The 22,060-nt window shown below is 40.5% G+C and overlaps 1 protein-coding gene across 2 annotated transcripts in view; it reads left to right on the top strand.

Moving 5' to 3' along the window:
- The first annotated feature begins 3,017 nt into the window (after positions 1 to 3,017).
- LOC140504873 (NACHT, LRR and PYD domains-containing protein 3-like) overlaps positions 3,018 to 22,060 on the top strand; it is a 396,422-nt gene continuing 377,379 nt past the window's right edge. The window contains exons 1-4 of one of the 2 annotated variants that reach the window (XM_072610238.1): positions 3,140 to 3,453; positions 6,130 to 6,174; positions 11,622 to 13,239; positions 16,109 to 16,279. In XM_072610238.1, coding sequence (XP_072466339.1) covers positions 11,648 to 13,239; positions 16,109 to 16,279 — 1,763 coding nt within the window. In that variant the 5' untranslated portion in view covers positions 3,140 to 3,453; positions 6,130 to 6,174; positions 11,622 to 11,647. Of the gene's footprint in view, positions 3,454 to 6,129; positions 6,175 to 11,621; positions 13,240 to 16,108; positions 16,280 to 22,060 lie in introns of both variants that reach the window. The other variant, XM_072610239.1, reaches the window with a different exon arrangement.

Here is a 22,060-nt window from a genome sequence, read left to right as displayed (position 1 = left end):
AACTCTTGAGACTTTTCTCAGTACAAGGGAAGTTGAAGGGATTATATACATATAGTCAGAGGTCACAGGATGAGTTGAATAGGAAGGGATGATATCTAAAGAAATAACATTAAGGGGTGAGAGAGGAATATATTGGTAGGAGAAAGGAAGAAATAGAATGGGGCAAATTATCTCTCACATAAAAGATGCACACAGAAGCTTTTTCAGTGGAAGGGAAAAGAGGCAAGGTGAAAGGAAAAAAGTGAACCTTACTTTCATCACATTTGGCTTAAGGATGGAATAACATGCATACTCAATTTGCTATGAAAGTCTATTTTACACTATGGGAAAGTAGGGGAGAAGAAGGTAAGTAGAGGTTGGTCGATGTTACAAGGGAGGGCTAATGGGAGGAGGATGTAATTAGAAGTAAACAATTTTGAGGAGGGATAGTGTGAAAAGAGAGAATAGAACAAATGGGGGCAGGATAGGATGGAGGGAAAAACATTTAGTCTTTCACAACATGATTTTTATAGAAGTCTTTTGCATAACAACACATGTATAACGTATATTGGATTGCTTGCCCTCTCAGTGAGAATGGGTTGGGAGGGAGAACAGGAGATAAGTTGAAACTGAAAGTTTTAAAAACAAATGTTAAAAATTGTTTTTACATGCAAAAAGGAAATAAGGTATACAGGCAATGGAATGTAGAAGTCTATCTTGTCCTCTAAGAAAAATGAGGGGATGGTTATTAGAGAAGGGAGGGTGTATGATAGAAGGGAGGACAGATTAGAAGAAGTGGTAATCAGAATGCATGCTCTCTTGGGGTGGGAGGAGAGGAGAGATGAGGAAAAAGTTTGGAATTCAAAACCTGGTGGAACTGAATGTTGAAAACTAAAAATAAATGAATAGGAATTAAAAATAAAAATAAAAAATAGAACTTTGAATTTCAAAAACAATAAAGGTAACAAATTATATTGAAGGAGAGATGTAATTTTTCTCAACCATGTTCATAGATCCCCTGAAATGTATGCATGGTTCCTTATTTGAGATCCCTTATTCTAACAAGTACTTAAAGAGAAGATTTTCTCCTAGGGCTGAGAACTTGACCCCATTTGTCCCTCAAATCCCTCCCTTCACTGTCTTTTGCTTTTCATAGTAACCTCTTCCCTTATTGTCCACTGTGGAATTTCTGCCTTTAAAGTAATCTCTTTGCATTAGTGTCCAAAAGAAGAGAACTTCTGCAAAAACCCTGATGCCCTAACATGGTGTAGTGGAAATAATGATGTTCAGGAAGACCCCTGCACTACTGGGGTCCCAGAGTCATCTGGAAAGCATTCTTGGAGTCAACCCATATGTTAGTCAATTGGGAAAATTTTATCATGATGCTTATAAAGCTGGGAGAGCTCCTTAAAGAACTAGCAACCTAATGGGGCTGACTCTTGTAGTAAGTTCTGGATAAAATGCCTGTTCAGTAAATACAAAAATTTCCTGTTCCTTTATGGACTGAGTTCTCCTTAACCACTCCTGGATCCTTCCTCAGAGCACCTACTTAGCATACTTGGCTCACAATTCAATGAACATTTTTAGTATATAAGTTTTAGCATAACGTTGTTAGTTTGCAAGTTCCGTAAAAATCTTTACTTCTCTTGTAGTGTCAAAATAAAATGTTGCCACTTGACTTAAAGACTGTCTGAGTCCCTGAAGTCCTTAATGATGACTCTTCCCTTTATTTTGATATTTTTGGTTCCCTAAACCCCTGAACCACATCATTGCCATGTCAGTGTCTCAGAAAAGAAATTCTGTCTTCTCTCCTTTCTTTGCCCTGTTTTATTGTATAGTAGTACTCAAGCATCACACTTAAGACTTCTCTCTGTAGCCCAAGTTACCCTTGATCTAAGCACAGTCTGTACCCACCTCAGGAAAATGGCGAGATACAGAGAGACCAAGCAACTCCTGTTACATAAAATACTGAGAACACAGTTTCCTTCAAAGCTCAGCTCAGAGACCACCCCCTGCCTAGTTCTAGAAATGTGAGTCACAGTTATAAGGGAAGAGTACGATATTAGAAGGATGCCCACTAACACAGAGAGGACAGGCTGATCGACATTTCTAGAAAACAATTAAGTCGTCATTGGATTACAGAAGAAGAGCTGAAATTGTGGGGGAAGAAACAACCATTTGTTAAGCACCTGGAAGTTCAATTCTTTTAAGTTTTACTAAGTCCTGTTGACCTGAAAACTTTGTTAGAGAAAAGGCAACAGGGTAAATGCATACATTTTATGATTTAATTAATTAAGCAATTCCCCATAAAGAAAACGTGTTACATAGCGCTATGGAGCCAGGATCAGAACTGGCTGACTTAGTACATAAATTGACTGTCTTAAGTACATTTTGCCATGAGAAAGGAGTTCTCACATTGTAAACACATTGTAATTAGGTTTTGTGATCTCAGGCTGTGGGCATCTTCCTTCCTTAGCATGCCTTTGTGATTCAAGGTAAGGAAAAGTCCCATCGCCCAGACTGCAGACATCCTGTCCTAAACAGGCCTTTGAAATGTTTATTCACAACCCAAGGTGTAGGCATCCTCTAAACAAAGGAGACTATTAGGTCCAGACTCCTCCCAATTCAAACTTTGGCCCTTATTAGAGTCTAAAATTTATATTAAATATTAACAGTCCCTGCTATATTTGTGGTAATGCTTTACAAATATTGCCTGTGAAACGGCAGGCATCTCAGAGGCTATTTATTCTAATTCCTGCCCTGCATTTACAGAAGAGGAAACTGAAGCCTATGGAGGTTAAGTGACTTGCCTAGGGTGGTATAGAGAGTGACTGTCGTCGGTAGGATCTGAATCCAGGACCTCTGATTCTAAGTCACTAGGTCGATCTAAGCTGGAGGCTCAGCTGGAAGAAGGGGAGATGCAAATCTGGGCTTTGCCGGGCTCATACAGACTCCTCTCCCCAGTGCCATTCTCATTGGCCCCTGCTCCTCTGACCATCTGCTGGGAATAGTGCAGGCCATTAAGAGTTAATAGTCAGAAAAAGAAGGCTGGCCCCAAGCCCCAGTCCTCTGGAGGAAGTTTCTGGGGCGGAGCCCCGTCTTGCTGCCTGGTTCTGAGCTCCAGGGGCGTGGCCTAGACCCTACTGATGCTGCTGGCCCCAGACTATTTCATTTTTACTTTCTCTTCCTTCTTGTCCCACTTAGTCAGAGGTGGGGCAGCATAGGGGCCTGCCATGGCTGAGACTATCCGTTGCAGGCTGGCCAGGCACTTGGAGAACCTGACATCGGAGGAGCTGAAGAAATTCAAGCTGTACCTGGTGGACTGTCTCCCCAGGGGCCGCCTGGAGAAGGCAGATCGCACAGAAGTGGCTGATGCCCTGGTGTGTTCTCGTGGAGAGCAAAAAGCCTGGGAGCTGGCTCTGAGCATCTGGGAGAAGATGGGTCTGAGGGAGCTATGGGAGCGAGCCAGGAAGGGTAAGGATCCACCTGAGAGCTGGGGATTCCCTCTCACCCTTGTGCAGGCCCCAAAGTTTCTTTCTTCCATACTGCCTGCTTCCTGCCTTCCCTCTTTGCTCCCTCCCTCCCTTCTTTCCTTGCTTCCTTGGGATCCTCTTCTAGGGCTACTCCCAAACCAAAATTACCTTATATTCACGCTTTACAGATTTTGTATTTGCAAGTAATTTCCTATTAAGGAATGTAAGCTTCTTGAGGACAGGCACTCTTGCATTTTATGTTCGTATCGCCCACACCTAGGTCAGTGTTTGGCGTGTCATAGGTACTTAATAAGTACTTGATTATGTTGACCTGAAAACTTGTTGAAGAAAAGGCAACATGGCTAAATGCGTACATTTTATGATTTAATTAATTAATCAATTCCCCATAAAGAAAACAGTTACATAATGCATTATGGAGCCAGAGATGTTCTGGCTACCCAGTGCAGAAATTTTCTGGCTTATATACATTTTGCCGTGAGAAAGGAACTCTCCTAGTTGAACAAAATAAATTCAGTAAGACAGGACAATTAACAAAGTAATGTTGGTCAGGCCTTGGGATTCCAGCTGGGTAAACATATGTCTCGGTGATAAAGAAGGAAATCCCACCACTAGTGAGTGGCAGGCTTCCTGCCCTAAACACATAACTGACATAGGAAGGGGCAAACAATGTTCAATAGAACCCAAGATGTCTATATTCTCTTTACCACTAACATGTCACAACATAGTATGTGTCTATAGATAATAAGATACAAAGGAAAGACCCATTATTCAAGATATGTCATAGGTTAAAGGTCTCCAAGGAATGCAGAGTCAGCCCTGGCTGGCCTCTGCCGACACAGGAAGAGGCATTCTCTGAGTTTGCTTCAGAGACAACAAAGAGATTATTCCAAAATTTTATATTAAACATTATCAATTAATATGTTTTGACTTTTAACTTTAGAATAGTAGGATTTCACTGGGATACATGATATAGGGCTGAGATGGGGAGGGAGGGACACCTCTGTGCTTCTTCGTAACAATCAGGATGGGAGAAGTAGAGTTGAGATACTAGCCACTGGAGGGGAAGAACATCTGGGCCATGAGGAGACTTTACTGGTGACTAGAGAATGTTCAGAAGAAGCCAGTAGGTGGGGAAGGAATTGAAGAGAACGGCAGATGGTAGATGTGGGAGAATGGAAACAGTGGTGGAAATTTCAGCTGTGGTGTCAGCAGAGGAAAGAGGGAAAGGGTGATGGAGCCCAGTGGAGAAAGGAGATAAAGTGAAATTGGGTCAGGCTTTGATTAAGTATTGTATGTCAGCATAAAGAAAATGTCCAAAGAAGATAGTGATTAGACTGCTGAATTTAAGACAATTTCCTGGAGTATGGAGTCAGGAATAAGGGGAGAAGTTCTTTTCCTTTGAGAATGAGTGGTAAATAACATGCAGTCAGTCAGATGTCATGCACAACAGGAAGGATGAGAAAAAGCTGGTTTTATTAAGAAAACTTTTGTTTTTGAGTAATGACTCTTTATGAACCTGTATAGGGCTTTCTTGGCAAAAATACTGGAGTGGTTTACCATTCTGTTCTCCCACTCATTTTGCATATCAGGGACAGAAGCAGCCAGAATTAAGGGACTTGCCCAGGGTCACACAGCTACTTAGTGTCTGAGACCAGTTTTGAACTCAAGAAGATGAGTGTTCCTGACTTTAGGTTCAGCCTTCTATCATTGTGCTACCTAGCTGCCCCACACCTTAATTGGTCATTATCAAAAGGTCATCTCATAGTCATGGAGAGAGTGCTGGAATGGCCCATACACTCTGCATGCCTGTGCCCACTCCTAACTAGGACTTGATATTCAGGTATCTTTGATGGTGATAGGGGGAGAGAGAAGAAGCTGGAAATAGCAGCAAATGTCATTTAAAGTTGTGAAATGCATACAATGAAGTAGGATCTTTAACGTAGTGGTGTGATATTTGTGAGTCCATCTCTCACTGGGTTTCTCAGAGAAGTTCAGCCTTATCAGGAAACACTGTGGTCAAAACCACCAGCTTCCTGTGTACTTACAACTTCCTGTAGGAGCCCTGGTGTGTGTTCAGTGGTTTTGCCCACTTAATATCAGTCTTCAGTTTGAACATCTGAACTTAATCATTTAAAACATGAAAACTTCCTATTTATTCCCTTAGAATTCAGAGAAGAGCCAAGAGGTTAGCAATATGAAATCAAGCTTCTTCTAAGTTGGAGACAAGAGGGCTCTGGATCCTCTGCTTTCCTCCACCTGGGCAATGCAGAAGATCCTCCCATTGCCTTGACAGGAAGGTCAAGTCTCACTTCCTTCAAGAAGTCTTCTGTAACCCTGTAAAGCCTGCAGAGATTTCCCTTTCCTCCTGAGCTCCTGGTTCTCTACATGCCTTTAGTACTGGAGTGCCTGGCACAGTCAGTGCTGGTGATTCATTGATTCATTATTTCATATAGTTAGCCTTTTAAAACCTACAAATCATATTATTGTATTTTTGTCAGCCACCAGGCTTTATTTGTAGAGATTCTGGTGCTTATTCCAACCCCTCAGGGCCCAAACTGAAATCCACCTCCAGCTCCTTTCCTATTGTCAGCTCCTTCCTAACTATCTCCTCAGGAACCAGATTGGTCTCATTGTCTTCTGCTTTTCTTTCCTACAGAGGATCTTGGATTAGTTCCTGCTTCAGTTCTTCCAACCTCCTCAGGTCAGTAACCACTTTCTGTGTAAGTCTAGGCTAAGTTTTCTTTTTCCTCTGTCATCCTGGACCTTCCATTGTCTATTAATGGGGTCCCATCAGTATAATTTAAGGGGATGTGCTGCAGGAACCTGCCCAATTGCCCCAAGCATTGGTTGAATTAAAATTTTGTGAATTTTAGCAAATAATATCCCTCATAGCAGGGCAAGATGAACAATTACTAGCAGTCTCGCTTTTTAGTAATAGGTGGAATGGTCAGATCTACACTATGTTGTTGCTAGAGATAATAGAAACTGCTGGCGTTTCTTGTTGAGGAACATTATGTGATCATGTCTATGCTTTAGTAATGTCATTTTGTAGTAGTATGGTAGATGGAGAGGGAGGAGATTTGAGATGGGATGCTGGATAATTAGAGAGCTAATATAGCATTGCTGGAGACAGGTAGTGTCCTCTTAGATCCAGTGACACTGAACTAGCATTTCCCTGAACAAGACTATCCATCTCACGCCTTTTGTCATTTTCTCTAGTTGTCCCTCATGCCTAGGATCCTTTTCCCCCATCATCTCCTCCTACAGTTTCCCTGACTTGCGTTATGTCCCAGCTAAAATCCCACCTTTTATACTGAGGTTTTCCTGACACCTCTAGATGCTAGTGCCTTCCTTCTCTTCATTATTTTCTATTCTCTACTATGTTGCTCATTTGTATATATAGGTCTGGCAATTTCCCCAACTAGACTGTGGGTTCTGTGAGGGAAAGGACTGGCTTTTGCCTCTTGTGTCCTCGGGGCTTAGCATAGTGCCTGACATGTACTAAACACTTAACAAATGTTTGTTGACTCTGATAAATATTCTTATACATATATGCATTCTTATACATGGGTATGCAGTAGATACATGTATGCATAAACCCTGACATACTTGAAAATATATATATCTATATTTACTTCACTATATAAACTTTAACTCATGAACTCCCACAAAGCCATTGGATATTTTAAATACTTTGTTCTTGATACTATTTCTTTTGCAAAGTATAGCTCTTGACTCCTCCATCATTAATGCCTTTACTTTTACTAATCATCAAAATAATACACTCAGTTTGTCAAAATTGCTCAAAGAAGTAATGTAGAGAAGATGTGTCAGAAAGGGGGCCCTCAGGCTGCATGTAGCCCACAAGACTCCTGAGTACAGGTTGAAATGGATTAAAGTGGTATGGGGAAATATTTAAATAAATTTAAATATAATAATATATAGATAATATTATATTTTAAAATTTAAGTTGGGAGGGTGCTTCCACTGTGTTAATTCCTTGGCTGGAGGGAGCTGCCAGGGTGAAGTAGTCCTTGAGTCAGTAGAAGAACATCAGAATATAGACTGGAGAGAAATGAAGATAGAGGTAAGAGCAGGGATAAAATTTACAGGAAGGCAGATTTCAGCTCAGTGAATACCAGGACTGCCACGTGTTTAGAGCTGTCCAAAAAGTGAGAAGCAGCCTCATGACCTGGTGAGTTCCTAATAGTAGTGGTTGTTATGAAGAACCTAGACAAGTTATTATTGGGGTATTATAGAATTTTCTTACAGTGCTGTGTGTACTGTAGGCATTTAATTAGTGCTCATTGAAATGACAATAAGTAAGTATTATAAGTCAAGACTTGATTTGGTAACCTTCCAGAGACGTTTATAAGTGCAGTCATTCTGTGACTATAGTCCTGGGTCCTTGTCACCAAATGATAAGAATGATTATAAGGTGTCTGTGAACAGATCAACATAGGTTTAAAAGAATGGAAGTGTGTAAGAGTTGAGAAATCACATGCATTTGGGATGATCAGAAGAAAGCCTCACAAGACAGTGGAATGGTCTTGAGTCCTGAGGAAGTGACAATATTTAGACAGAAGAGAGGAGATAGTTTGTGGTGAGCACCAGACATTCTGGTTGCTGATTGAATTGTCACTGAGTGTTGCTTTTGCCTGGAGTTCTCTCCTTCCTCATCACCATCTCCAGGCTTCCCTGGTTTTCTTTCTTTTTTTTTTTTAATTTTAATTTTAATTTTAATTTTTTTTTATTTAACTTTTAACATTTATTTTCACAAAATTTTGGGTTACAAATTTTCTCCCCTTTTATCCCCTCCCCCCCCAAACCCAAGCATTCTAATTGCCCCTGTGACCAATCTGCTCTCTCCTCTATCCTCCCTCCCTGCCCTTGTCTCCGTCTTCTCTTTTGTCCTGTAGGGCCAGATAGCTTTCTTGACCCCTTAACCTGTATTTCTTGTTACCCAGTGGTAAGAACATTACATTTGGTCCTAACACTTTGAGTTCCAACTTCTTTAGCTCCCTCCCTCTCCACCCCTTCCCCTTGGAAGCAATTCAATATAGGCCAAATCTGTTTAGTTTTACAAATGATTTCTATACTAGTTGTGTTGTATAGGACTAACTATATTTCCCTCCATCCTATCCTGTCCCCCATTACTTCTATTTTCTTATGGTCCTTTCCCTCCCCATGAGTGTCGACCTCGGATTGCATTCTCCTCCCCATGCCCTCCCCTCCATCCTCCCCCCAACCATGCTTGTGCCCCTGTTCCCCCCTCTCCTGTATTATGAGATAGGTTTTCCTATCAAAATGAGTGTGCATTTTATTCTTTCCTTTAGTGGAATGTGATGAGAGTAGACCTCATGTTTTTCTCTTGCCTCCCCTCTTTATCCCTCCACTAATAAGTCTTTTGCTTGCCTCTTTTATGAGAGATAATTTGCCCCATTCAACTTCTCCCTTTCTCCTCCCAATATTTCTCTCTCACTGCTTGATTTCATTTTTTTTAAGCTATGATCACATCTTCTTTAAATCACTCTGTGCACTCTGTCTCTATGTATGTGTGCGTGTGTGCATGTGTGTGTGTGTGTGTACTCCCACACAGTACCCAGATACTGAAATGTTTCAAGAGTTACAAATATTGTCTTTCCATGTAGGAATGTAAACAGTTCAACTTTAGTAAGTCCCTTATGACTTCTCTTTGCTGTTCACCTTTTCATGGTTCTCTTCATTCTTGTGTTAGAAAGTCAAATTCTCTTTTCATCTCTGGTCTTTTCATCAAAAAAATTTGAAAATCCTTTATTTCATTGAAAGACCATTTTTTCTCCTGAAGTATTATACTCAGTTTTGCTGGGTAGGTGATTCTTGGTTTTAGTCCTAGTTCCTTTGACTTCTGGAATATCCTATTCCATTCCCTTTGATCCCTTAATGTAGAGGGTGCTAGATCTTGTGTTATCCTGATTGTATTTCCACAATACTTGAATTGTTTCTTTCTAGCTGCTTGCAATATTTTCTCTTTCACCTGGGAATTCTGGAATTTGGCCACAATGCTCCTAGGAGTTTCTCTTTTTGGATCTCTTTCATGCGGTGTTCTGTGGATTCCTTGAATATTTATTTTGCCCTCTGGTTCTAGAATCTCAGGGCAGTTTTCCTTGATAATTTCATGGAAGATGATGTCTAGGCTCTTCTTTTGATCATGGTTTTCAGGTAGTCCCAGAATTTTTACATTGTCTCTCCTGATTCTATTTTCCAGGTCAATTGTTTTTCCAATAAGATATTTCACATTATCTTCCATTTTTCGAATCTTCTCGCTATGTTCTGTGATATCTGTCTTTCTCATCAAGTCCCTAGCGTCCATCTTTACCATTCCAGTTTTGAAAGATCTATTTTCTTCAGTGAGCTTTTGAATCTCCTTTTCCATTTGGATAATTCTGCTTTTGAAAGCATTCTTCTCCTCATTGGCCTTTTGAACCTCTTTTGCCAATCGAGTTAGGCTAGTTTTCAAGGTGTTAATTTCTTCAACATTTTTTTGGTTCTCCTTTAGCAGGGAGCTGATCTGCTTTTCATGCTTCTCTTTCATCCCTCTCATTTCTCTTCCCAGTTTTTCCTCCACCTCTCTAACTTGATTTTCAAAATTTTTTTTGAGCTCTTCCATGGCCTGAGCCCATTGGGTGGGCTGGGACACAGAATCCTTGACTTCTGTGTCTCTGCCTGATGGCAGGCATTGTTCTTCCTCCTCAGAAAGGAAGGGAGGAAGTGTCTTTTCTCTGAGAAAGAACCCTTCAATAGTTTTATCTCTTTTCCCTTTTCTGGGCATTCTCCCCAGCCAGTGACCTGACCTCTGAATGTTCTCCTCACACCCACCTCGCCTCCTGGTCCTCCCAGCCAGTGTTTGGGGACTGAGATTCAAATGCTGCTTCCCGCCTTAGGGCTTTTGGCGGGGGCAGAGCTGCTTTTCAGTGTGAGAATTAAGTTCAGATGCTCAGGTCAGGGCAGGGCCGCCTCTCAGGCCCAGTTCCCTCAGGGGGTTTATGCACAGACCTTCCACAATGAATCCAGGCTCCCGCCCGTTTGGGGAGCCCCTGTCTGCAGCCGCCTCTCAGCTTCTATCTCCTGGGGGGGCCCGAGCCATGGGGGTACCCCACTCCCCTCTCGACCCACCAAAGAGACTCTCTCACCTACCACCGTCAGTCACCTGTGGGTGGGGGGGGCTTGTGTAGCCGCTGGAGATCCCGTCTCTTGAGCCTTCTCGGATCTGTACCTCTCGGAGCTGCGGCCGCCGCAGGTCCGGGCTGGGCTCCGAGTCTGCAGCGTGAGGGACCTTTTGCGAGAGGTTTGCAGGTCTCTCCGGAACAGAAATCTCCCTCGCTCCAATATTCCGTGGTCTCTGGGTGCAGAATTCGCCGTGGGTTGGTCCCCTCTAGCCGTTCTGTGGTTTGTGGGTTCGGAGCTATGTGTATGTACGTCTTTCTACCTCGCCATCTTGGCTCCGCCGCCCCCTGGTTTTCTTAAAGTCTGAACTAAAATCCCACTTTCTCCAAGTAGCCTTCCTCAGTGTCCCCTCTGTCAGTCCTTTCCTGGTGAAACAATCTCCAGTTTCTCCTCTCTTTGTCTTGTTTGCACATATTTGTTGGCATGTTCTTTCTCTTAGATTGTGAGCTTCCTGAGGACAGGATTCTTTTGTCCTTCATATCCCCAGCCCTTAGCAGACTTCCTGGCATATAGTAGGCACTTAATAAATATTTATGAAGCTGAAATTTGACTTGAGTGGCTTAACATTAACTAGGCAGTGGAGTATAGGTAGCTCAACGTCTATCTGGGAAAACTGGGGGAAATTAAGAATGGCCTTGAATTGTGGGATGAGCTTAGAATTTATCTGATGGGCAAGACAGAGACATTGAAGGCTTCTGATCAGGGCTGGGTCGTTGTCAAAGTTGTGTTTCAGAAAGTTCAGTGAAGCTGAGCTGCAGGCAGGGTTTGGGAACTTACCTTGGACACCAGCAGATGTGAGGTGAGGGCAGAGTCAGGGGTAGAACTTCACCTGCATGTGGGCTGTGGGAAGAATGATGCCCAAAGCATTTTCTCTGAGAGTTTTCTCAAAGATATCGCAGCAAATTTAATCCTGAACATGTCTGTACTGTGTTTTGCCTTTAGGTGAAAGAAATAAGTACAGAGAATGAATGAGAAAGAAATTTCAGCTCATGAAGGATAGGAACCATCGTCCGGGGGAGCATGAGCTCTTTCAGCACCGATTCGCACAGCTGCTGCTTCTTCAGGAGTATCGTTACAAGGAGCAGAAGCACCATGAGCTCCTAGTCCAAGGATGGAGACATGCTAAGGTTATGGAGGAAAAAGGAGAGCCCATAGAGGTGTCAGCTTTATTTGATCCTGATCAAAATACAGGCATCCAACCACACACTGTTGTGCTACAGGGAGCTGCCGGTATTGGGAAGACCACCCTGGCCATCAAAGTGATGTTGGACTGGGCAGAGGGAAAACTCTACCAGGAGAGGTTCAACTATGTTTTCTATCTCACTTGCAGAGAACTGAACACAATAGGAGTTAATGTACTCAGTTTTGCTGATTTAATTGCCTGTGACTGGCCTGGCCACCAGGCTCCTATGACAGAAATCATGTCCCAGGCAGAGAGACTTCTATTCATCATTGATGGTTTAGATGAGCTGAAATTCCCATGTGATGAGAACAGATGTGATCTGTGCCAGAATTGGAACCAGCAGAGGCCAGTGTCCATCCTGCTGAGCAGTTTACTAAGGAAAATGCTGCTCCCTGAAGCCTCCTTGCTGCTCACTACAAGACTCACTGCTTTGGAAAAATTTAGTCCTTTGTTAGAGAATTCACGTCATGTGGAGATCTTGGGCTTCTCTGTGAGCCAGAGGATGGACTATTTCTGCAAATTTTTCAGAAATGAGGAATTAGGTAAAAAAGCCCTTAATTTAGTACAAGGCAATGCCCCACTCTTCACCATGTGCTCTGTTCCCCTAATGAACTGGATTATCTGCACTTGCCTGAAACAACAAGAGGAGAGAGGTCAAGATCCCCTCCAGGCTTTGAAAACGACCACTGCTCTGTACATGTGTTATTTCAATTCACTCACACCTGATGACAAGAACTTTATGCCTCAGCACTTGAAGGGCCTTTGTGGCTTGGCTGCTGAGGGGATCTGGCAGAGGAAAGTGCTGTTTGAGGAGGAGGACCTGAGGAGGCATAACCTGGAGGCAGGTGATGTCTCTGCCTTCTTAGACATGAACATTTTTCAGAAAGACAGTGGCTGTGAAAACAGCTACAGCTTCATTCACTTGAGTTTCCAAGAGTTTTTTGCTGCCATGTTCTACTTGATGAGCCCAGATGAAGAATGGCAGAAGAGCCCTGACTTCTCCATCCCAGATATCAGAGAACTTCTGCGGGAATATAGTGAGAATGATGCCAGCTTTTTGGCCCTGGTGGTGCAATTCTTGTTTGGCTTTCTAAATGCTGAAATAGCAAGTGAGCTGCAGAGGAAGTTCAGATGTAGAACGTCTCTGGAAATGAAGTCACAGTTACTGGAGTGGGTTGAGCGAAAAACCAAAGGAGATAATGGATATTCCTACCTTTCTTGTGTACCTCTTCTCTTATATGAGACTCAGGATGCTGAAATTGTAACACAGGCACTAGTTAACGTCAAAGAAATGAAGTTAATGTCTTGCTGTGCCTATGACGTCCTGATGAATACTTTCTGCATTAAGCACTGCCCTGGGATACAGAGACTTTCATAGTGAGTATTTTCTTTTTTCATGTCTTGAAGTGTTTACTAGGCTTTTTACAGATAGGTGGAACTATGGATCTTTCAGTGTTCAGTTTTCAGCTTTGCACATGTGTCTGTCCTAGATTCTCACCCACATTTTCTTTAGGGATACAGAATTTTGGAACAAAGTATCCAAACCAGGCACTGCCAGACTTTACTTTCTCTCCTGGCCATGTAGAAATCTCAGGTGGTGTTCTTTTCCACCATTGATGTGTTAACTCCACTAAAGGCATGCCAGATTGAACTATTGCTATTAAAGTTGTGTTTGCTAGCCTAAAGATTCCTGGGTAGATCATGCTATATCTTCATATAATCCAGGAAAAGAAAAGGAAAAGACTGTGTAAAGATTTCTACATCCAACTGAGATTAATGAATATTTGTTTAGGTAACTGAGGTTTGGCAGAGTGGGATGAAGGAGAGAGAGCTGGTAGAGAGGCAGTGAGGGCTGGAGTCCTGCAGACTTCCAAGTTTGTGACCAGCAGCTTTCCATTTTTATGCAGGAAAATTCCATCTCTAGCGTGTGCTACAAATGCTACTTTTCTAGGAGCTCTCAGGTAGTGCTTGCAAAGGAAGTGTATGGCTTTGTGGTATGACTAATCTGCTTTGAAATCTTTCAGAATATCCCTGATTGAGGGTGAAAAGCCAGAACAAGGGAAATGAGGAGAGTAAGCCTCATCCCATGGCTAACTTTGGTCCTGTTCATGGTAGAAACCTGCTCATCCTGTCTTTGGCTGGCTTCTAGTTTACTCTGCCTTGCAATGGGGTCAATGGGCTCATAACAAAGATGCTCTTGTTTGTTCATGAAGGAATTTCAGATGCACCTTCAGCTTCCCCTTCCAGGCTCCAGACTCTGAAACTCCCCCTGCAGGTGGAGAAAACAGGCCAATACTCAGTAGGAGCCTTTTGTTTAGTACTTCCCACATAGGAGTCTCTTGCACATCTGACATGGGGCAGCAGGAAGTCATTTTCTTGTTAGAATAGGCCTTTACAGTGTGTCACCTTATAGATCCACTAGAAGCCATCTTTATTTGGAAAAAAATTGTCCTCCTGAGTCCCTGCCTGGCAGTTTTATTAGAAGCAGCTAGGTAGCTCAGTGGATGTTGTCTTTCATTTCTTTCTATTTGCATTACCAATCAGTTGATCTCTCTTTTACTTCTTTGAAGAGACTCATGACTGGATTCAACTTTTTCCTTTCTGTCAGTTATTGCTGTGGTGTAAACCATAAATTCTTTTTTTCCTAATTCTTCTGTCTTTATTTACTCATTGCCATGCAGCTATGTTTCCTTGCTCTCTTAGGAATCCACAGGATCCTCTGCCCCATTAGGTATTGATTCAGTTTTCTGTGTTGCAATTGAAATTCAGGCATGTTTGGACTCATTTTGATGTTCTGCTGCTCATCTTTCTTTCTGTCTTAATAACTTTTAAATTCTTTGAATAAGTTTTCTGAGTTTTTTTAAGCTCTTTGTTTCAGTTTTCTCTTCTAATATTCACCTATCACTTTCTGACTCCTTTACTGTTGATGGCAGATTTCCTTTATTATCTCTCTAGTAGAATCAGAGGGGCAGCTAGGTGGTTCAGTGGGTAGAGCCCCAGTGCAGGAGTCAGGAGGACCTGAGTTCACATCTCACTTCAGACACTTGACACTCACTAGCTCTATGACCTTGGGCAAGTCATTTAACCCCAATTGCCTCATCCTGGGCCATCTCTAGTCATCCTGAAGAACATCTGGTCACTGGATTCAGAAGGCTCTGGAAGAGGTGAGACTGGTGACCTGCACAACCCTCCCTCACTCACAGCAAAGTCAAGTGCAAGTGATGTCATTATTTCTCTGATGGCATGGTCTTCTTTGGGAATGAAGGATGAACACACACACGCACTAGAATCAGAACCTTAGAGAGCTCTATAGAATTAGGTTAGACACTGGAGCTACAAAGGAAAAGGCTCCCTAGGAGAAGGAATTCTATACTTTTCATGTCCTTGGGCTGCCTGTACATTACTCTCCTCCAAAATGCTTTCCAGGTCTGAGAACCTTCTCTGAGGGGCATATCTACAGAAGTGGGAGGCCCACTGTGATATCCAGCTCCCAATGGAATCAGGATAAAATAATAACTAAGGCTATCTTAGAAAGAGAAAATAAGAAAAAATGAAGCTGGAGCAGTGGGTTGGGAAATTTAGAGAAATAGTCTGATCCCTTTATCTTGTTGAAGGTTGAGAAGTTTTGGGCTGAGCATATTAATAGAAGCCGTGGGAATTTAACTAACCTCTCTTAGCACCAGTTGAGGGTGCCATCTCCTTTCTGTTGGGTTTCCCTGTGAGTTGCTGTGCATCTTCTTATCCCAATAGCAGTTCCTTATTACAAACTCCCCAAATCTTATGCCAAAGAGAGGGCTCTGGATATATAATTTGTTCGCCTCTTATCCTGCAAGACTGAGTGCCTCATGATAAATTTTGGGTTTCTGTGTATGTTACATATTAAGGGAACTTCTTTTCCTTCCTTAGGTCAGGTTTTCTCCTGCACTCACCCTAACTGATCTAGACATTGATTTCAGTGTTGCCAGTGTGCATATGGGATGTTGAAGTAAGAAGGACAAGGCAGAAAAGTGGTAAGGGGAAGGGGGGTAACATGAAAGGTAGTGCTTGGATTTGTCTCAGATGCACTGGCCTTCAGAGTCTCAAGTAACTAATCCCACCTGTTCATTTCTTCCTGAGAGCTGCAGGCATTTTATATATGACCTTTCATTTTTCCATACAGACAAATAAGCGTACACAATAATACTGGGAGGCAATTTGAGTACCACTGATATCCACAGGATCATTCTACTCTTATTTCTATTTCTAGTGATTGTGATTTTGATGCACCGCATGCTGTCTGGCAAGATTTTTTGTCTATGGTCTCTAAGAGTCAGTACCTGAAAGAGCTCCATCTGCTCTCCTCTCCATGGATTGAAGTACACATGGACAAACTTTGTATGGGACTAAGAGAAACAAATTGTAAACTGGAAGAACTTTGGTAAGTCTAAGCTGGCCCCCGTGCTGCCTATGTGGGAGTGAGGAAAGTGAGATAAAGAGCTGAGGAATTTGTGAAAAATAAGGTCCTAGGAGGAAAAGACAGGATACATCAGAATCCAAATAAGGAGAAAAGTCGGACAAGGAAAAGAAGAGCGGGATAGAAGAAAGAGGCAAAAGGCCATATGGTCCTTTTCACCTCTATTATTTGTTATTGTCTAAATCATGCAGCCTTTGGGTTTACGAAACAATATATTAATATAGTCATTGCCTATTGTGTTTTGTACCTAATCTATTCCTCTGATCCACCGCTCTTTTTCTTAGACAGTGCCAAACAGTTTTGATGATGGCTGCTTTATAATACAGTTTTAGATGTAGTACTGCTAGGCTGCCATCGCTTTCATTCTTTTCATCAATTCCCTTGATATTCTTTTGTTCTTACATGGTGAATTTGGTTATTTTTTCTAGCTTTATAAAATAATTTTTTTTGTTTGATTCACATGGCATTAAAAAAGTAAACTAATTTAGGTAGAATTGTCATTGTTATTATATTAGGTTGGCCAACCCAAGGGTAACTGATATTTTTCCAATTATTTAGATGGATATTATTTGTGTGAAAAGCATTTTTTAATTGTGTTCCTGTAGTTTCTGGATTTTTCTTGGCAAGCAGACTCCCAAATATTTTATGTTGTCTACCACTACTTCAAATGTAATTTCTCTATCTCTTGCTGCTGGACTTTGTTAGTAATATATAGAAAAACTGATGATTTGTGTGCATTTACTTCCTGCAACTTTGCTAAATTTGTTTATTATTTCATGTACTTTTTTGTAGATTCTTTAGGATTTTCTAAGTATACCATCATATCATCTGTAAAGAGCAATAGTTTGGTTTCCTGATTGCCTGTTTAAATTCCTTTAATTTTGTTTTCTTCCTTTATTGCTAATGCTAACTTTTCTAGTACAATTTTGAATAAGATTGGTGAAAATGGATATCTTTGTTTCAGCCCTGATCTTATTGGAAGCTTCTGGCTTATCCCCATTACATATAATGCTTGCAGATAGTTTTAGATAGATACTACTTATTATCTTAAAAAAAACTCCATTTATTCCTATGCTTTCTAGTGTTTTTATTAAGAATGGGTGCTGTACTGTGTCAAAAGTTTTTTTTTTAATCTGTTGATATTTGTATCTATTTGATTTTGTATCTGTTTTTTTGATTTCAGTTATTTTATTATTGACATGGTCAATTATGCTGATAGCTCTCCTTATATTGAACTATTCCTCCATTCCTTGTATAAATTCCACGTGGTCATAGTGTATTGTCCCTATGTTATGTTGCTATACTGTATTTGTTAATATTTTGAAAAGAATTTACATCAGTATTCATTAAGGTAATTGGTCTATATTTTCTTTCTGTGTTTTAACTCATCCTCATTTAGGTAGAAACGTCACATTTGTATCATAGAAAGAATCTGGTAGAACTTCTTTACCTATTTTTCCAAATAGTGTATATAGTTTTGGAATTAATTGTTCTTTCAATGTTTGGCAGAACTCACTTGTGAGTCCATCTGGCCCTGGAGATTTTTTCTTAGGGATTTTATGGTGAGGAGGTGGAGCCAAGATGGCAGAGTAGAAAGACAGAGCTGTAAATCCTCTCCTTTATATCCCATAAAATACATGTAAGAAGGACTGTAAACACATGTTAAAGCAGGAGACCCTGCAAAACAACAGAGTGAAAGAAATTTATAGCCAACGACAGCCTGTTAGGCCAACAAGAGAGATCGATTGCATTGGCTGGGGTTCAGAGCGCAACCCTATTTTGGCCGCATGGTGTGGCACCGGATAGGACCAAAAGTAGGTTTCAGGGTGCCACAGGCAGCAGCAGTTCCCAGATTGCTTAACCCACAAACACCAAAGACAGCTTCAAAGGTCAGTGAGAAATCTCTTTCACTCAGGAGAAGGGAACACAGTCTGAACTCCTGGCAGCAGCCACTGCTGTGGCAGTGTCCATTTCTGGAGCCCTCCACCTTAAGCCGCTGGGGGAATTGAGCTGCTGATCTAAATCTCACCACTGTGTGGTGGCACTGGGGTAAGGAGCATTGATGGTTGAGTTGGTCCAGGCTTTGGAGAGGATCCTGAGCAGAAAAGGTTGTGGTAGCTCCCAGACCACAATGTAGGCCAGGAGAGGAGGAAACTCATCTCCCTTGATTGTGCCACCTTGGAGGAACTGAGAAATTACAGGTCCCCAGAATATACCCTCCTCTTGACAAAGGATTCCAAAGTCAAGTAACTAGCTGGGAAAATTCTGAGAAAGGACAAAAATAAGACTATGCAAGGCTACTTTCTTGGTGAATAGGTGTTTTCTTGCATCGTTATGCATGAGGAAGAATAGTGCATACCATCAGAGGAAGAACTAAAAGTCGGGACTTCTGCATCCAAATCTTCCAAAATAAATATGCAATGGTCTCAGGCCATGGAAGAGCTCAAAAAAGCATGTTGAAAGTCAAGTAAGGGATGTAGAAGAAAAATTGGAAGAGAAATGAGAGAGATGCAAGAAAATCATCAAAAATGAGTCAACAGCTTGCTAGAGGAGAACCAAAAAAATGGTGAATAAAATAACACCTTTAAAAATAGACCAACTGAGTTAGCAAAAGAGGTCCAAAAAGCCAATGAGAGAAAAATGTTTTACAAAGTAGAATTAGCCAAATGGAAAAGGACGTTCAAAGCTCAGTGAAGAAAAGAGTTCTTTAAAAATTAGAATGGAGCAGATGGAAGCAAATGGCTTTATTAGAAAACAAGAAATTACAAAAACAAACCAAAAGAATGCAAAAATAGAAGATAAAGTGAAATATCTCATTAGAAAAAAAACTGACCTAGAAAACAGAATCAGGAGAGACAACTTAAAAATTATGGGACTACCTGAAAGGAATAATCAAAAAAAGAGCCTAGACATCATCTTTCATGAAATTATGCAGGACAACTGCGCCGATATTCTGGAACTAGTGGGCAAAATAAATATTGAAAGAATTGTCCTATCACCTCCTGAAAGAGATCTTAAAAAACAACTCCTAGGAATATTGTAGCCAAATTCCAGAGTTCCCAGGTCATGGAGAAAATATTGCAAGCAGCCAGAGAGTATCAGTTTGAGTATTGGGGAAATATAATCAGGATAACACAAGATATAGCAGCTTCTACATTAAGGGATCTAAGGGCTTGGAATATGATAATCCAGAAGTCAAAACAACTAGGATTATTGTTGAAAAGACCAGAGATGAATAGAAAATTTGACTTTCAAAAACAAGAAGCAAGAGATGCATGAAAAGGTAAACAGGAAAGAGAAATCATAAGGGAGTTACTAAAGTTGAACTGTTTACATTCCTATATGAAAAGATAATATTTGTAATCTTGAAATTTTTCTCAGTATTTGGGTATTTGGAGTGATGAAACACACACACACACACATACACACACACTCACACACATATACATATATATAGACAGAGAGCACAGGGTAAGTTTAATAGGAAGGGATGATATGTAAAAAATAAAATTAAGCGGTTAGAGAGGAATATATTGGGAGGAGAAAGGGAGAAATGGAAAGGAAGTTCATCGAGAGCTTGTTCAATTTCTATTTTTGAAACAGGGTTATTTAAATATCTTATTTCCTCTTCTGTTAATCTGGGCAATTTATATTTTTGTAAATATTCACCCATAGTACTAAGATTGTCAGATTTATTGGCATGCAGTTGGGCAAAAACAGCTCCTCATCATTCTTTTACCTTCTTCTGCATTGGTGGTGAATTTACCCTTATCATTTTTGATACTGGTAATTTCATTTTCTTCTTGTTTTAATCAATTGAACCAATGTTTTCTCTATTTCATTTTTTTCCCCTTATAAAACCAGTTCCTAGTTTTACTTATTAGTTAAATAGTTTTCTTAAGTTCAATTTTATTAATCTCTCCTTGGATTTTAAAATTTCTAATTTGACATTTGATGAAAGATTTTTGATTTGTTCATTTTCTAGCAGTTTTATCTGCATGCCCAATTCATTGGTCTCCTTTTTCTCTATTTTATTCATGTAATCATTTAGGAATAAAGAATTTCCCCTAAGAACTCTTTTGACAGCATTGCATAAATTTTGGTGTTCATTATTGTCATGCTCCTGAATGAAATTATTAATTGTTTCTAAGATTTGTTGTCTCACCCACTCCTTCTTTAGGATTAGATTATTTAGTTTCCAATTAATCTTCAGTCTGTCTTTCTATGGCCCTTTATTACATGTAATTTTCATGGCATTACAACCTGAAAAGGATGCATTTCTACCTTTTGGCATTGGATTGTGAGGTTTTTATCCTCTAATACATTGTCAGTTTTTGTGTAGGTGCCATGTATCTTAGAAAAAAAGGTATATTCTTTTCTATTCACATTCAGTTTTCTCTGAAGGTTTACCATATCTAACTTTTGAAAAACTTTTTCACCTCCATAACTTCTTTCTTGTTTATTTTGTGGTTAGATTGATCTTGTTCTGGAGGGTGAGGTTGAGGCCACTCTAATATGGTTTTGTTGTCTGTTTCTTCTTGTAACTCCCTTCCCTTTTCCTCTAAGAATATGAATGCTGTACTACTTCATGCATATACTTTATGATAGCTTTGTAGCTGGATGTAGTTTCCTTCCTCCTCTCTCTTAGTTAGATCCATTTTTACTTTTGCTTTGTCTGAGACCAAGTTTGCTATCATTCCTTTATTTTAACTTCACTTGAAGCATAATATATTTTGTTTCAGCATTTTACTTTTACTCTTCATGCATCTCTCTGCTTCAAATGTGTTTCTTATAAACATCATGTTGTAGGATTTTTGTTTTTAATCCATTATGCTTTCCACTTCTGCTTTATGGAGAGTTCGTTACATTCACCATCATGGTTATGATTAGTAATTGTGTCTTTCTCTCCATCCTGTTTTCACATTCCGTCTCTCTTTACCTTTCACACCTTACTAGTATTTTAATCCTGAGCACCATGTCCCTTAATCTTCCCTCCCTTTTATCAGCCCCCCTCCCTTATCTTGCCACTTTTGCCCTCCCTTCTGCCCTGTGTTTTATTTATCCCTTCCTTTTCTTTCCCCTCCTTCTTCCTACAGGTTCAGGGAGATTTCTATACCCAAAGGAATCTGTGTGTTCTATTCTTTTTGAGCCAAATCCATTGAGAGTAAAGTTCAAATAATGCTTGCCTCTGTCCCTTCTTTCCCTCTCTTTTAATAGGTATTTGTGCCCCTTCATGTGATATAATTTACCTTTTCCCGTCTCTTCTTTTCCTCTTCTCCCAGTAAAGTCTTTTTTTTCACCCCTTAATTAATTATTTTTTTAAATCATCACATCAAAGTCAACTTATGCTGACACCCTCTGCCTATGTATAACCCTTTTTAGTGTTGTGGTAAAGATATAATTCTCCAGAGTCACAAGTATCAACTTCCCATTTGGGATGTATACATTTTTCTATTTTTGAATGACATATTTTTTTCTTTCCTATTTACCTTTTTATGCCTCTGTGGAATCTTCAATTTGAATATCTTATTTTACATTGAGTTCTGGCCTTTTCAAGAGGAAGGTTTGGAAGTCCCCTCTCTCATTACATGTTCATTTCCCCTAAAATAGTATGCTGAATTTTTCTGAGTAGTTGATCCTTGGTTGTAATCCAAGTTCCTTTGACTTCTGTGATATCATAAATTCTAAACCCTCTGATCCTTTAATGTGGAAGTTGCTAGGTCCTGTGTAATCCTGACTGTGGTT

This window comes from Notamacropus eugenii, chromosome 5 (assembly GCF_028372415.1).
Source record: "Notamacropus eugenii isolate mMacEug1 chromosome 5, mMacEug1.pri_v2, whole genome shotgun sequence".
NCBI classification, from domain to species: Eukaryota; Metazoa; Chordata; class Mammalia; order Diprotodontia; family Macropodidae; genus Notamacropus; species Notamacropus eugenii.
This window is presented reverse-complemented; position numbering and strand designations above follow the sequence as displayed.